This window comes from Podarcis liolepis, assembly GCF_965112155.1.
Source record: "Podarcis liolepis genome assembly, chromosome: 11".
Classification (NCBI taxonomy): domain Eukaryota; kingdom Metazoa; phylum Chordata; class Lepidosauria; order Squamata; family Lacertidae; genus Podarcis; species Podarcis liolepis.
The window spans coordinates 20,288,191-20,303,103 of NC_139565.1; the positions used below are offsets into that span (position 1 = coordinate 20,288,191).

A 14,913-nucleotide genomic window follows, 5' to 3' on the forward strand; every position below is an offset into this window, starting at 1 on the left:
AGCCATAGTCAAATGTTATGGTCACAAATAAAATCTACTTGCAAGCATGGTGAATGGGGACGAGAGCAACAAGCGTCTCCTGTCCCTTGCCTTTCAACTCATGGAGGTCAAGACTTCTTCTACTCAGGGAGACATTCCCCACACAATAATCTGAGTTCTAAATCATACAGAGTCTCCACAAGAGGTTCCACGGTTCAGACCTTCACCATCCATGAGGTGGAAGACTGCAGAGGGCGCGAAACTGCTTCGCATGCTCGTCCCCTACTTGCATGTGGGTTTTCACCCATGAGCAGAATGCCTGAATGTTGCTTATATCAAGCCTAAATGTGCCCAGCAGTGCTTGCTTATACGATGAAGCACTGAATAACCACAGTCTGCAGCTGTTTTCTTCTTCCACTGCCCCATGAGAGTTGCTGACCTAGATGGCTTCAGCGTACGAGGTTTCGGGTTTGAAAATGGAAGGAAAGAGATAAGAAAACAGGGATCTTTCTGCTTCATTCTTAGTGTTAAGGGAAGGAAATTCCCAATGCTCTTTACTTTTGATGGCTCTCTGACATAGAAGATGTTCAAAAAAAGGTATTCTTGATTATTCTTAAAGATTAGTTTTGATATTTTTCAAAAGTTTTAGAAGACTTTGTACCAACTACTTTCTCTCAAGTTTCCTCTGTGTGTATATATAGAGAGACTTAGCTATATGGACAAAATTCATTTTTCTTTTGGGTCAACCAAGTAAATCCTTATATGGAGATTTGAAATTTAATGATTTTGTTTCTGTACTGAAATTAATCTTGGTATCTTTCATTTATGGCTGATAATCAGCATTTTTGTTGATGTGTTTTTTGTATTATTTGGAATATTATATTAAATGTCTGTGTTGCTTAGAATTCACTAACATATAAAAAACACAAGTTAAAGAACATACTAAAGCAGTGGTTCCCAATTACGGGTCTGGGGACCCCGGGGGTCTGCGGAACACACCCAGGGGTCCGCGGCACTATAACTTGCCAGGGACTCACTTATCTTGATAATTGCACAGTGAAAGCCACAATGAGGATCCACGAATCACCCAGCCTCTGCTCGTGACCAGGGCCTGCTTGCCGACAAGGGAAAACTTGGGAAAGTGTTTTGGGTGGCAAGTGAGTTGGGATTGGGCAAAAACCTCTGACACAGTTTCATGGGGCTCTTGTGATTGGGGGCGGGGAGAGTGAAAGATAGAGATAGATAGATAGATAGATAGAGAGAGAGAGAGAGAGAGAGAGAGAGAGAGATGATAGAGAGATAGAGATACCCCACACAAATGGCTTGCTCCACCATCAAGATTAGAGAACTCTCCCACTGCTTGTAGGTATCAGTGAATCTTGCCTTATGAGTTTGGGATTCTTGTCTCATCTTGGAAGTCCAGCAGGGGAAATAGCTAAGCAAATTGCCGCTGTCATTAGCACAACAACTCACCTCTGATTATTTAGTTTAGTTAGGGCTGCCATACGTTTGGGATTTCCCAGACATTATTGGGATTCCAAAGGCAGAAGTGATGCCGGGGGGGGGGATTTTTAGGTGGGTTTTTAGGAAACAATTTTAGGGGTTTCCTAAAAAACAAACCACACACTTCAAAAACCAGTATATGTTGATATATCACGATGACTGGAATTTGTCTTGGCTGCTTCTTCCAAGATACATGACCTGTTAGTTTCTGTTTGCCACTGTGAAGTGCTTTGGAGTCACAAAACTCTGTTTTGCATTCCAGACATTCCATACTGTTGGAAGTCTCACGGGAGAGGGGAGACGGATGTGACGTTACTGGTTTCCTGTTCCTTTGTTGTTTCAGTTGCTCTCTGCTCTCACAGAGAGAGGATGTATTTATTTTCTGTCTGTGTAGCTTAGTAATAAAACTCTTTAGCCATGTAGCTCATAAACCTCATCACTTCCGCGTGCTGCTTTAATTCTCTGCGTAATGGAAACGTGCTTGGAGCCTTATCAGAGGCTCCGGTCATTAATTATCGTCAAAGGGCGATTCTGGAGGAGCTCGGTCGAACGCAGGTTCCGACGTGACCTAGTCCTACACGGCGAGCGAGTCCCAATGCATCTCAGCCTCAATTCCAAACCAAGGAGCATTGGGGCTTCGCTGAACTGCTCAGCTGGGGGGTAGAAGAGGTCTATTGCCCCCCCCCCCAGCTGAACAGCTCTACTGCCTCAGAAGGCATCCTGCCCCCCAGCTGAGGGAGCCTCAATGCTTCTCCAACTTGCACACAAACAGGAGAAGCCTTGGGGTTCCCTATAGCTGGCGTGGTGGTGGAAGCCACCCACCTGTCAATCACATAATGTCATAATGATGGAGAAGTGGGTGGCTGCACCCATCTGGGCCATGAGGCCGATCCTGATCAGGATCTGACCCACGGAGACGAACAGGTTCCCCACCGCTGCTTTGCAACAGAGGTCAATCACTCAAACTCATTGATTCAGCGTCATATATATATATTATATCTATATATATCTATCTATCTATCTATCTATATCTGCACTATGATCGGGAAAGACATTGGCACAGAAAAGCAGAGGCTTTCAAGGCATGCATGTTTCATGTGCTTTGTTTTTTCATCACAGCACTTTTAGCATCAACAGCGAACACCATACATAAATACGAATGTGGAATAGTCATACATAAAAACGCAGCTGCCACTGGGGATAGCATATTATGTATCCTAGCACAAGAGAGTGATCAGAACAGAGGATAATGACGACAGAAAGTATAAGAGGGCATTTACATGATGATCATCAAATGCTATTTACCGCCAGGCCAAAGAAGCATTAGCGTGATCCTCCCACATGCAGGAGGGGGCGGGCATAATGTGAGAACTGGGATTTAATCCAATCTAATTCATTGTTAACAGCACATTATAGGATTGAGTCAGATCTAAATACTCAGGATTCAGTTTCCAAACCGAGATGAAGACCAGTGGAGCCTTAAATGAATATTTCTGTAGACATGGATGTGTCTTACTCAAAACAGAAAGTATTTTCTATTGTTTCCACGTCCAACTGCTTTGTAGATTACGTCTGCTTGCAAACGGAGCAATAAGCCGATGTCTTACAGTGACAAATATGAAAAGGAAAACATTATCCACAGAAGAGAGGAGGAGGAAGAAAATAAACGAGAATTTTCAGAATGTGTATAGTGCTTTTGACTGTCAAAACTACACACATCACCACTGTGACTTTTGCAACAAATCTATGCAGCATGATCCCCTGTGTAAATATTGTTACTGAGGAATAGTGTCCTTTTGTGATATATCTGAACTAGGACTTCAACTCTTTGCATAGCAACCTCATTGCACACCAGATCTAAGGTGACAAGATGCTAAAGTCTTGTTTTCGATGCCACGAGCCCTACTGTAATAAAATATACCTTCGCTTTATTAGAAAGCGAACCTTCCTTGGCTGCCATCTTCCTTTCATCTAGCAGGGCTTATAACCACATAAGGTTTCTCACTTCATTAGACGACGCAATAAGGCATTCTGTAAATTAATTAAACTTGTGACTTACTCCACTGCACTGCAGTCTTTCCGTCCTTAGTGATGTTCCACTGAAATATGGCGTTTACTTTCTTCACCAGGTCACTGCCAAGCTCTTTGATGCGACGACCAATTTCTCCAAACACAAGGTCACTCTTGAGTCCTACTACCTAATGTATACAAAGAGATATGGCCATTGTGGGATTTCACATGCAAACCCATATCCTGTGATTCATTACTGCATGCACAGATAGAGAGAATTCTAGCTTCCTTCTTTACAGGATATTTTGTGGCCCTTATCTGTGGCGTTATAGGCCCTAGGTAGCGTGTTCCCCATCTCGAAAAAGAGCTCAATATGCTCCTACTCTTTTTGATACAAAGGTGGAAGGGTTTAAGGGGCAAATGACAGGTTTCTAGATGAAAGATTATGGGAAACTGCTCTAGCAGTATTTCCTGGTAGAAATACTTCACAGCCACGTGTTACTACAATTAAAGCCTTTATTCAGCTAAGCTATGCAAAAGTGATTCCATTTATAAACCACTATTCACAAAACATCTCCAAGCAACAAAAACATCAATGGTAAACAGCACATGTAAACAGAATCACAAGCTCAATTTTAAGCAGAAACAGACTGAGATAAAAAAACCTCCAGTTAAATGGCTGGTTGGGAAAAGGAAGGCTGAAAAGATAGGAAAGACAGCTCCTGTCTGACATGTAAGCCACTTTTTGTATTTTTGTATAAAGCACTGCATAAATGTAATAAATAAAATAATAATAATAGGTAACAGGAGGACATTCAAAAGGGTAGACACTTAAAAGCTCCAATTCCCCCCTGCCAAAATGCTAATAGGCCCAATTTCTACATCATGTAGAATCAAGCTCCTGGTGAAATGGTATTGGCAAGATGCCTTCTCCTGCAGAACACAGCTGGGTATACAAGGGCCGAGATGATATTTTAGGCATATTTTAGTTACTTCCTCGCAAACACTCAAACCTTCCAACTCAAACATCCTCCCATCCAACCAATCAATTAAACAAGTGAACGGGAGTCTAATACTACTGGATTTACATGAGAATCCTCTGCTTTCGTTTACAACAGAAGCCATGTTGCTAGCCCTGGTGACTAGAAATATGGAATTGAACATCTGTGGCGGCAATGTCTTCTGCAAACTGATAGGTCTACAAGGGATAGCTGAGGAGCACTATCTTTAGCGGTCAGGTTAGGGAGAGTGACCTCAGTGGTTTGTATAAACCAAATTCCTCTCGTGATGACTTGCAAAGCCAGGATTTATGCAAAATTAAACAAATGAATGCAAATTGGCTGGAGTGAAATACGTCACAGAAATTGTTTTCTGGGAGGGTGGAGGATTTGGGTCATAATGCAAAGGTTTGCTGCTATTATTACCATTTTCATGACTAACTTAAGTCCCATCAGTTTTAATGTGTCTACTCTAAGCGTGACTAGATTTCTATCCAACTCATTTTCATTATTCAGTGTAGCATATAAACTGTTCTTGAATTCATCATACAAAGCAATGACACACACTTTCACACTTTCCCTACCTTAGCTGAAGGCTGTTCAGAGGATGAGGTGAGATCGACATATGCTCCTCCAATTGCAACCTCCCCTGTCTCTTTGACCTGGAAAAAGAAAATCAAATATAAGCAATTTCTACAGCACCAGTGCATGTCTGAAAAATCTGAACATATTATAAACAGAACAATAGCTATATTAGAACAATTTAAAGATCTTCCTTGCATCTTAAATTGCACAGGTCAAATCTAGCAAAGGAAAGGAAGGGTTGAAATAGAAATAATTAAGCAAACTATCCTAAAGCCAGAACCATTTTGCTTGCATCCTTTCATAAATTCAAGTATGGCTTAATGAAAGAAAACCTAAGAACAATCAGTGACAATGTTCCGGTGGGTTAAAAAGCCACAAGAGCAGAGAGGAAATAATCAGTTCCAATCATTTCAAATATTAAATACAGACTTGTCAATGAAAGGGCTTCATGTTTTAGCCAAACATACTGTGTATGAATAAACATTGAGGGCAAGCTGCCAGTGTTTAACAAGCTGCTGCTATTTAATTGGCTCTATTAAAAAAAAGGATAGGAAGAAAGAAAATGTTGTTTGCTGCTTTTTACATCTTTATTTACTTTTAAAGCTCGGGGGCAATCGCCTTTTTCAGTTTATCTACCACTCTGGGTCTTTTATGAAATTAAGGGAACACAAATGATTTCCAAAAACAGATTATAGAACCACAAAGACTGGGGAAGAGACGCCAAGAGACTCAAGGTCAACAGCATTATCAAAAACTCTCTTTATATGCATTTTCAAAGATGCCAACAAAGTTTGCCTTAAAAAATAGTAGTATGCATGTGGGCTGGAAGAGATTGAGCAAACTGAACTGAGGTTTTGAACAGCTATTCTAATTCTGATTTCCAGAACCCTCAAACTTGTTTTTACAAGAAAAAAAATATCGGGGGCAAATGAAGTGGAATAGCTATTCTGAAGTCCTGTGAGGACAAGTGATGGACTGTAGCTCAGGGGCCAAGCACAACGCTTGCATTCAGAAGGTCCCAGGTTGAATGCCTGGGATCTTAGTTTAAAAGGAACAGGTTGCAGATGATAGGAAAGACCTCCGCCTGAGACCTTGGAGAGATGCTGGCAGATGAGATAATAGCAGACTAGGTAGACAAATAGTCCAACCTGATAGATGTAGCTTCTTACGCTCCTAGCCCTTACCTGTGCTTGTTCCCAGACGTCTTTAGTACAGAACTAACTTCCCACTTCCACACCCAATTTATGACAGCATGTATTTCCTGCAAGGAGCACGAGGTGGCGTAAGAGGTTTCTGTCCCTCTGTCACAACAACCTTGTGAGATAGGTTACACTGGGGGAAGGTGACTGGCCCAAGGTCATTGGGTGAGCTTCATGGCTGAGTGGAGTTTGGAACATGGGTCTTGGCAGACACTATAAATAGTAAATTACACTGACTCCACTTCCAAAGACTCCTGAGTCCAATATTATCATTGTCGTCAGCAGACTCAATCATTAGCCATAAATACACCTGGTTTCCCTAGTCGGCTCAAGACCCTTTGCTGCCTGAGGTAAACTACAAGATGATGATGATGATAAATTATTGTTGTTTTGTTGTTGTTGTTTTGTTGTTGTTGTTATTTATACCCCAGTCACTCTGGGTGGCTCCCAACAGAATATTAAAAATACAATAAAACATCAAACATTAAAAACTTCCCTAAACAGGGCTGCCTTCAGATGTCTTCTAAAAGTCAGTTGTTTATTTCCTTGACATCAGATGAGAGGGCGTTCCACAGGGCGGGCACCACTACTGAGAAGGCCCTCTGCCTGGTTCCCTGTAACCTCACTTCTTGCAGTGAGGGAACCGCCAGAAGGCCCTCAGAGCTGGACCTCAGTGTGCGGATTGGACGATGGGGGTGGAGATGTTCCTTCAGGTATACTGAGCCAAGGCTGTTCAGGGCTTTAAAGGTCAGCACCAACACTTTGAATTGTGCTCAGAAACGTACTGGGAGCCAATGTAGGTCTTTCAGGACCGGTGTTATATGGTCTCAGCAGCCACTCCCAGTCACCAGTCTAGCTGCCACATTCTGGATTAGTTTCCGGGTGACCTTCAAAGGTAGCCCCACATAGAGTGCATTGCAGTAGTCCAAGTGGGAGATAACCAGAGCATGCACCACTCTGGCGAGACACAAGTGTGGTTATTTGTCATGGGATCTTTACAGATTCTCTCCGGGGAGATGGGGGAACTATATGTTAGCTGCAGTGGCGTAGCGTGGGGGGTGCAGGGGGGGCCGGCCACACCGGGCGCAACATCTGGGGGTTTGGGTTAGGGGGCGCAAATCCACGGGTTAGGGGGCGCAAATTACTTGCCTTGCCCCGGGTGCTGACAACCCACGCTACGCCACTGGTTAGCTGCATACAATTTGATCCACTCAATCCCCACTGAAATGAATGGGATTTATGCGCACAGGAAGAGATCCATTCTAGGGTACTGTTTTGTTTTAACTGCCACAAATCTTGGTTTCACCCTACTGACCTTGGTCTGAAGATGAATCCTGTTTCCTTCCTTCCACATCTCTGTTTGCAAAGTTTGTCCCGGGTAAACTGGTTTTGCAAACCGCACCTAACACAAGGAAAAGATAGATATGCATTAACAGGGATGGGGGAGGAATCCTATGAAATATTAAAAACATTTTGCTATGGCTGTTTTCGCTGTTATCCCTCACATTCACTTTATGTGTTTGCTTGTGGAAAGATGCAGCTTGGATTACTCAGCTTAAGCACTGCCACCGAAGTTGACAAACTCCATCCTCTGAAGACCATTAAGACTGTGGAAAGAACTGCAGGAGCCTATTCCCTTTATTTTAAGGGCAGCATCAACAAATGCAAGGCTGCCCCAATGGAACTGTAAACAACTTCTCTAAAATATGTTTGTAAGCCACTACGCAAATTGCGTTGTATTATGTAAATTGCTTCGAAAACTTTGTGGCTGAAAAATGACAAATACTTACTGCAGATAAATAGAACAAGAAAAAGGAAAGTATAATTGAGGCGTTTATAATGTACATTAATAGCAAACAAAAAAGTACAGTGTATGTAAAACACGTGAGGTAACATCAAATCAAGTGTCAACGTGACACAACGAATCGTATTTTATGTCTGCATCTTAACTGCAATTAAGAAATCTTGTCTTCATCTCGCAATGAACTCAAAATATCCCAGGAGAAGCATCAACAGACCTTAATTGCCTTGAACTTGGTCACATCGTTATTTGCAAAGTGTTTCAAAACATGCCTGGCAGCAAATCCGAAAGAACAAAGTCCATGCAATATGGGCTTCTGAAATCCTATTAAGAGAATACAAATAAAGTGTTGAATTTCTTACACAACATGTCTACATTTAGAAATGCGCTCCAAGGATCATCGGCATTTAACTCATACTCTGCTAAAGGACTTTTCAGGAATTAGTGGCTTGGAGAGGCAATACAGGTGCATTATGGGAGGGCTTGCCCCAGAGGTCACATGACTCTACCAGCCACTCTCATGACGGGGAAACCCCAATATTCCAGGGCTCTCAGTTGCCTCCAGATAGAAAAGGCCACTGCAGAACTTCATCTTCACCATGCAAGGGAGTGGAAGAATTTGCACAACTTTGAAGGCGAGGATAAATTTGTGGCTCCAGCGTCCCGTTCTACTCCTGTGGCCTCTCCAAGCCAGTAACACCTGAAGAGGATGTTAACCAAAAATGGGATAAGCAGAGATGCTCAGATAAAATGTCCGCAGTATCATATCCTCTTATAACCTTTATAAAGCCTGGAGACACTTCACCTCATTTTTTGAAAAAGGCAAACCAGTTATTAAGAAGGGGCTATTTGGCTAGGGAGTAAAGATATTCACTGGCTCACGGTTTGTTTCTAGATACAATGCAAAAATGATGATTTTGCTCTTAGCATCTGACGTTTGCCTCTTCCTCAATATCAGCTTGTAAGATCTTTTCCTTGATTTCCCCATATATACAGCCTCAGCTCAGTATACCTGAGGGAGCGTCTCTACCGCCATTGATCAGCCCAGACACTGAAGTTCGGCTCCGAGGGCCTTCTGGTGGTTCCCTCACTGTGAGAATTGAGGTTACAGGGAACCAGGCAGAGGGCCTTCTCAGTAGTGGTGCCAGCCCTGTGGAAGGCCCTCCCACCAGATGTCAAGGAAATACAACTATCTGACTTTCAGAAGACATCTGAAGGCAGCCCTGTATCGGGAAGTTTTTAATGTTTGATGTTTTATCGTGTTTTTAATATTTTGTTGGGAGCTGCTCAGAGTGGCTGGGGAAACCAAGCCAGATGGGCGGGGTATAAATTATTATTATCATCATCTTTGTAGAGTACAGTGGTACCTCAGGTTACAAACACCTCGGGTTACAAACTCCGCTAACCCAGAAGTAGTACTTTGGGTTAAGAACTTTGCCCCAGGATGAGAACACGGTGGCAGCATGCCAGCAGCAGGAGGCCCATTAGCTAAAGTGGTACTTCAGGTTAAGGACAGTTTCAGGTTAAGAACAGACTTCTGGAACAAATTAAGTTCGTAACTCGAGGTACCACTGTAGTTATATGGCAGCCTATCTGTGTGAGAGAGTGAGAGTGAGTCAGACAGACAGACAGACAGACAGTGAGTGTCTAGTGACTTCCCATTAATGGAACATTGTTCCCAGTAAGTCCAGAATGGCTCAAGTTTTGCAGCATTTTTGGAACTGAGTAAAATGTTGAATTCTCCAATGTTTTAGGTGCTTGATGGTTGATTTCATTAGCGTTGCTATTTCTGCTGTTTTAGTCGGTTTTCAAAATTTGTTTAGTTTTGTTATTGGATTGGGTTATATGTTTTGTTTATCATGAACAGCTGCATTTGGTGCTTTTACAACATTGAGGTGGAATACAAATGTGATCTTCAGATAAAGGGAGGTGTGCAAGCAAAGAAAAGAGGGAAAAGAACAAATATGGATAGAATGGAATCTGAGGTACCCATAATGATGGGTCACAAATAGCTGGGAAGAATTAACCTTTTGCTCCATCTGTGTGCACCTATATATAGCAAAGTGAGGGAACCATATGCAATTGCTTTCAAATTAAATCCTTTTCCAGAAGGGTAGTAAAAGCAGCAGTGCATCTTGTGGCCCCTTTAAAACTAACAAATCTATTTTGGCATCAGTTTTCACGGACCACAGTCCACCTCATCAATTCATTACATTTTTGTTTTGTTTTTAACAGGCCACAAGATGCTTTATTGTTTTGAATTATCAAAACATGATACCAGCTCCTATAAATCTGAAACATTCTTACAGCCTTCTCTGTGAGCACTGCCATACTTAAAAAAAAAAAAATCGATAGGAAATTTCAACAGAAGTATGAAAAAGATCTACCGCAAGAAACCAAGAACATACAGCCTGCCAGCACATAGTTAGTTTTATGTTTACATTCATTGTAGTTATGTGTGCTATATTGGCAACTCTCCATATAGTGGACAGACAAGGCACAAAGAGGTCAATTTTTGCTGCACAGGAACACAGGATACAGTGGTGCCCCGCAAGACGAATGCCTCGCAAGACGGAAAACTCGCTAGACGAAAGAGTTTTCCGTTTTGGAGGTGCTTCGCTAGACGAATTTCCTATGGGCTTGCTTTGCAAGACGACAATGTCTTGCGAGTTCCTGCGGGGTTTTTTTCCTCCCCCCCCCTTTTTCTAAGCTGCTAAGCCACTTATCAGATCAGCCGATAAGCCGCTAAAAGCCGCTAATAGCGCTAATCCGCTAATCTGTCAATGGGCTTGCTTCGCAAGACGAAAAAACCGCTAGACGAAGAGAATCACAGAACGGATTCTTTTCGTCTTGCGAGGCACCACTGTATTTCAGTATACTCAAGCAGACTTTGGACTTCTATTTCTTGCTATACTTTATAGAAACCACATTTGAAAAGCTTTGTTCACATGTGACACTGATAAAAGCTGCCTTCACCCATGTACATGTGAAAGAGTGTGTGCTTGCTGATTTGTACAGCTCAGTTCTTGAGTACACATGAACAAAGATTCTTTACTTTTTGAACGCTAGATGTGAATACTTGTACAAGCGTGCAGCTCAGCTGTTTTGTACACAGATTGCATACTTGTTAAATGTAATGTGTGAACACCCCCTAAACTGTTTCTGATGCGCCATTGCTATTCAAATAAAAAGCTAAAAATATAAAATAAAATGCAGCAGACATGCTCAGTGCCTAAGAGTAGCTCTATGAATTTTGGTTTATATATTCCTCATGGGAGCAAGGTTCTGAGGTAAGCTAAATGAAAGGCAGGAAAAGATAACTACAACTTGCAATCTTGCCACCTGGAAAGTGGTAGAATGAAATAATTGGTTTAGAACTCAAAATTATGGGAAAGCCACCTATACTTCACAAATACCAGTTACCAGCTGAAAATTCAACATTTGGTTAATTTTTTTATTTCAGGATAGCAGTTGTCAATTCTCAAACCTTAAATGCATTAAAAAAAAAAGTATATTGCTGAAAAAGCTGAAAAGGCATTTATGACTCCTATCAATAAAATAAAGCAAAAGAGAGTTCCTTCAAACTTACCTCCAAGGGCAGCAAAACCAGGTTCAATGTGTAAAGGATTCCAATCTCCACTCAGGCGATACAAAGCAGCCTATGGATAAAAAAATAATAAATATTGGGAATTATTAAACAACTGAAAACAGCTGCAACTTTTTTTTTAAATTTCCAGGAGCACAATTTATTTATTTATATGCCAAACAATTGATATTCTTTCCATACTGCCTAGAAATGTTATGGCCAGCATCATAGAACAAAACAATTAATATCCAAAGAACCTCACAATGAATTGCAGCAAGCAAAACACAGATAGGAGATGTCTGTCATAAGACACCATAATAAAACATAATGAGCTCAGGACAGCTGCGTTCCTCCACCCAGTAGACAGGACAAGCTGAAGACAAGATATTTGGGGGGGGGGGCATGGAATTACCATTCTCCATACTGCAGTGCCCGAATAAATGCCCACCTGGATGTGCAAAGGCAGAAGGGCAGTGGCAGTGGAGGGAGAAACACAACCTTCATTTTAAAGCAAATGATTCAGAACTATTAGCAATCCAATAAAACAAGACAGGCCATTTGTGTTCATCTTAAATAAAGAACTGAATTCAGAGCTCTGTTTTTAGGTGAGGTCTGCAACAAAATGTTGCTGCTCAGGGTTTCCAGCCAGCCATTACGTTCCCCGTTCCCGCAGGCTCCCCTTCAAAGAGTCAGCCTACTGAGCATGCTCAGATCACCTTTTTTTGTCTTAAAATGTTTTTATTAGTTCTGCAAACATTAGGGCTCTGCACACTTGCTGTCATCTCTCGCAGGTGTGGATCGTGCCCATTTTGGGTTACATAAGGATTAGCACCCAAGAAAATGAGAGCTTGCTGTTGTACATAGGACAGAATTCATATGCGTGTATGTGTGTGTGTGTGTGTGCACGGCTTTGTGGCTGCACCGAAGTCATATTTAAAGACACTTCTTCAAAATCAAGGGAGATATTTTAAATATAGCCAAGAGCCACAGAGTTTCAGTATTTGTTACTTTCACAGGAACCTTCAGCATACAGAGATTCATTCACGTCGCTTGTTATTGCTTTTCACTCCTCAGACTGATCCTTTGGGCAGCCCGTAGTCTGTATGCACACTGTATGCTTTCCCATACGCTACCTGATTACACGTGTGACTGAACAAAACTCAAGTTTATGCATGGGGTTTCTTTACCGTAATACAAATACTTTTTGTTGCTGCAAAGTTTAAAGAGAGCTACGAGCACATCATTTCTGACTTTTTCAGAATCACTCCTACTTTTCGGAAGTTGTGACTCTGGGGTCGAATGGGCAGATAACACCCAAGCTGTCTAAACTACAGTGGTACCTCAGGTTACAGACGCTTCAGGTTAAAGATGCTTCAGGTTACAGGCTCCGCTAACCCAGAAATAGTACCTCAGGTTAAGAACTTTGCTTCAGGATGAGAACAGAAATTGTGTGGCGGCGGCAGCCCCCATTAGCTAAAGTGGTGTCTCAGGTTAAGAACAGTTTCAGGTTAAGAACGGACCTCCAGAACTAATTAAGTTCTTAACCCAAGGTACCACTGTACAGACAGTTTTAACATCCATAGACACCCACACTACAAGGTTATACTGACTCAAAAGGATCAAGTCAGTGAGGCTGTTAGAACATGGCTCAAGATCAATCACTTGGGAGCATTCCACAGGTCCCTCTCTATTTGTTTATTAATAGCAAGGATGGGAACGTGTGGCCCTCTAGAACAGTGGTTTCCCAACCTTTTTTGGGCCATGCTCCACCTAAGCATCTCTAAAATGCTGGTGCTCCCCCGCCCTCCATTACATATAATTCTTACTATTCAAAAAGTGAAGTCCTATTCACGTGGAGGAAGCCTAAAAGGCCATTAACTGTTAATAACTCATTCTCAAATTGCCCCCCTTAAAAACCAAGTTGCCCCCCTGTGGGGCATGTGCCCCACATAGGGAACCATGGCTCTAGACGTTGTTGAGCTCCACTTCACAGCAGCTCCAGCCAGCATGAGCAATTGTCAGGGATTATGAGAGCAGTTGCCCAACAACTTCAGGCAGGCCACAGGTTCACCATCCCTGGTATAAACAACCAGAAAAGATGAGATTGTGTCTGTTATGTTGCTCCCACCTGTGCTAGGAAACAAATCTAGAAACCCTCATACAGAACATGTTGATGTACAATTAATGACATGCGCAGTGACAGAGACAGCAGCGTTTGAAATGGGTTCACAGAAAGAGAGCGATGGAGGACTCATAGGTTCTGTGCTGGTATGACCTGACTCTGGCTTATGAACACAGTGTGGTGGGTCTCAATTTGCATACCCTGTCTGCTTATGAGTCCAGATTTAGTTTGCCCACCACAGAAGCATATAAACAGCAACTTCTGCATTTGGAGGGTGGATGGACTGCTAATCCACACTTGCCTCCTGAGATGGAGCCAGTGTGAGGATGCAGGCACAGAACAGCTGTTTCACATGGACAGAACTCCTACCAGGGCAACAGGCATTTAGGAAATCTCCTAGAGTTAACAATATCCCAACTGGTTACTTCTTCTTTATGCTTCTATTATAGCTATGCCAATGACACCATATGGGGAATGAAATCTTCTGAACTGTGTCTTAATTCAACAAGTACCGTATTTTTCACCCTATAGGACGCACCGGCCCATAGGACGCACCTAGTTGTTGTTTTTTTGGGGGGGGGAATAAAGGGGAAAAATTATTTCCCCCCCAGCCACAGCTTCAGCGCGCCCTGCGCTCCAGGCAGCAGGCTGCTATCCGCAGCCTAGGGAGCCCTGCGGGAACTCCCGCAGGGCTCCCTAGGCTGTGGAAGCTGCGCGGAGCCCAAAGCTTGGGACGTGCTGAGCTCAGCGTGCCCCAAACTTCTGGGTGCAGGCAAGCTCTCTGCTAGCCGTGGGAGAGCTGCACGACTTCGCCCTCCCACGGCTTGCAGAGAGCTGCGCTAAGCCCGAAGCCTGGGGGGGCACTGAGCTCAGCGACCCCCCCAGGCTTCGGGGTGCAGGCAGCTCTCCCCAAGCCGTGGGAGAGCTGCACGAAGTCGTGCAGCTCTCCTACGGCTTGCGGATAGCTTCCTGAAGCCTGGAGAGCGAGAGGGGTCGGTGCGCACCCCTCAGCGAAAGCCTGCATTCGCCCCATAGGACGCACACACATTTCCCCTTCATTTTTGGAGGGGAAAAAGTGCGTCCTATAGGGCAAAATATACGGTAAATAGTCTTTTTAAAAAAATACAAGA

General features: G+C 42.9%; 1 protein-coding gene across 1 annotated transcript in view; it reads right to left on the minus strand.

Moving 5' to 3' along the window:
* The window catches only part of HSD17B4 (hydroxysteroid 17-beta dehydrogenase 4), a 76,098-nt gene that overhangs the window by 8,857 nt on the left and 52,328 nt on the right, over positions 1-14,913 (minus strand). Inside the window, exons 18-22 of the mRNA XM_083464492.1 lie at positions 11,665-11,734; positions 8,293-8,399; positions 7,590-7,676; positions 5,075-5,152; positions 3,542-3,680 (exon numbers count right to left, since the gene is read on the minus strand). Of these exons, the coding sequence (XP_083320618.1) occupies positions 3,542-3,680; positions 5,075-5,152; positions 7,590-7,676; positions 8,293-8,399; positions 11,665-11,734 (481 nt within the window). The remainder of the gene's footprint in view (positions 1-3,541; positions 3,681-5,074; positions 5,153-7,589; positions 7,677-8,292; positions 8,400-11,664; positions 11,735-14,913) is intronic.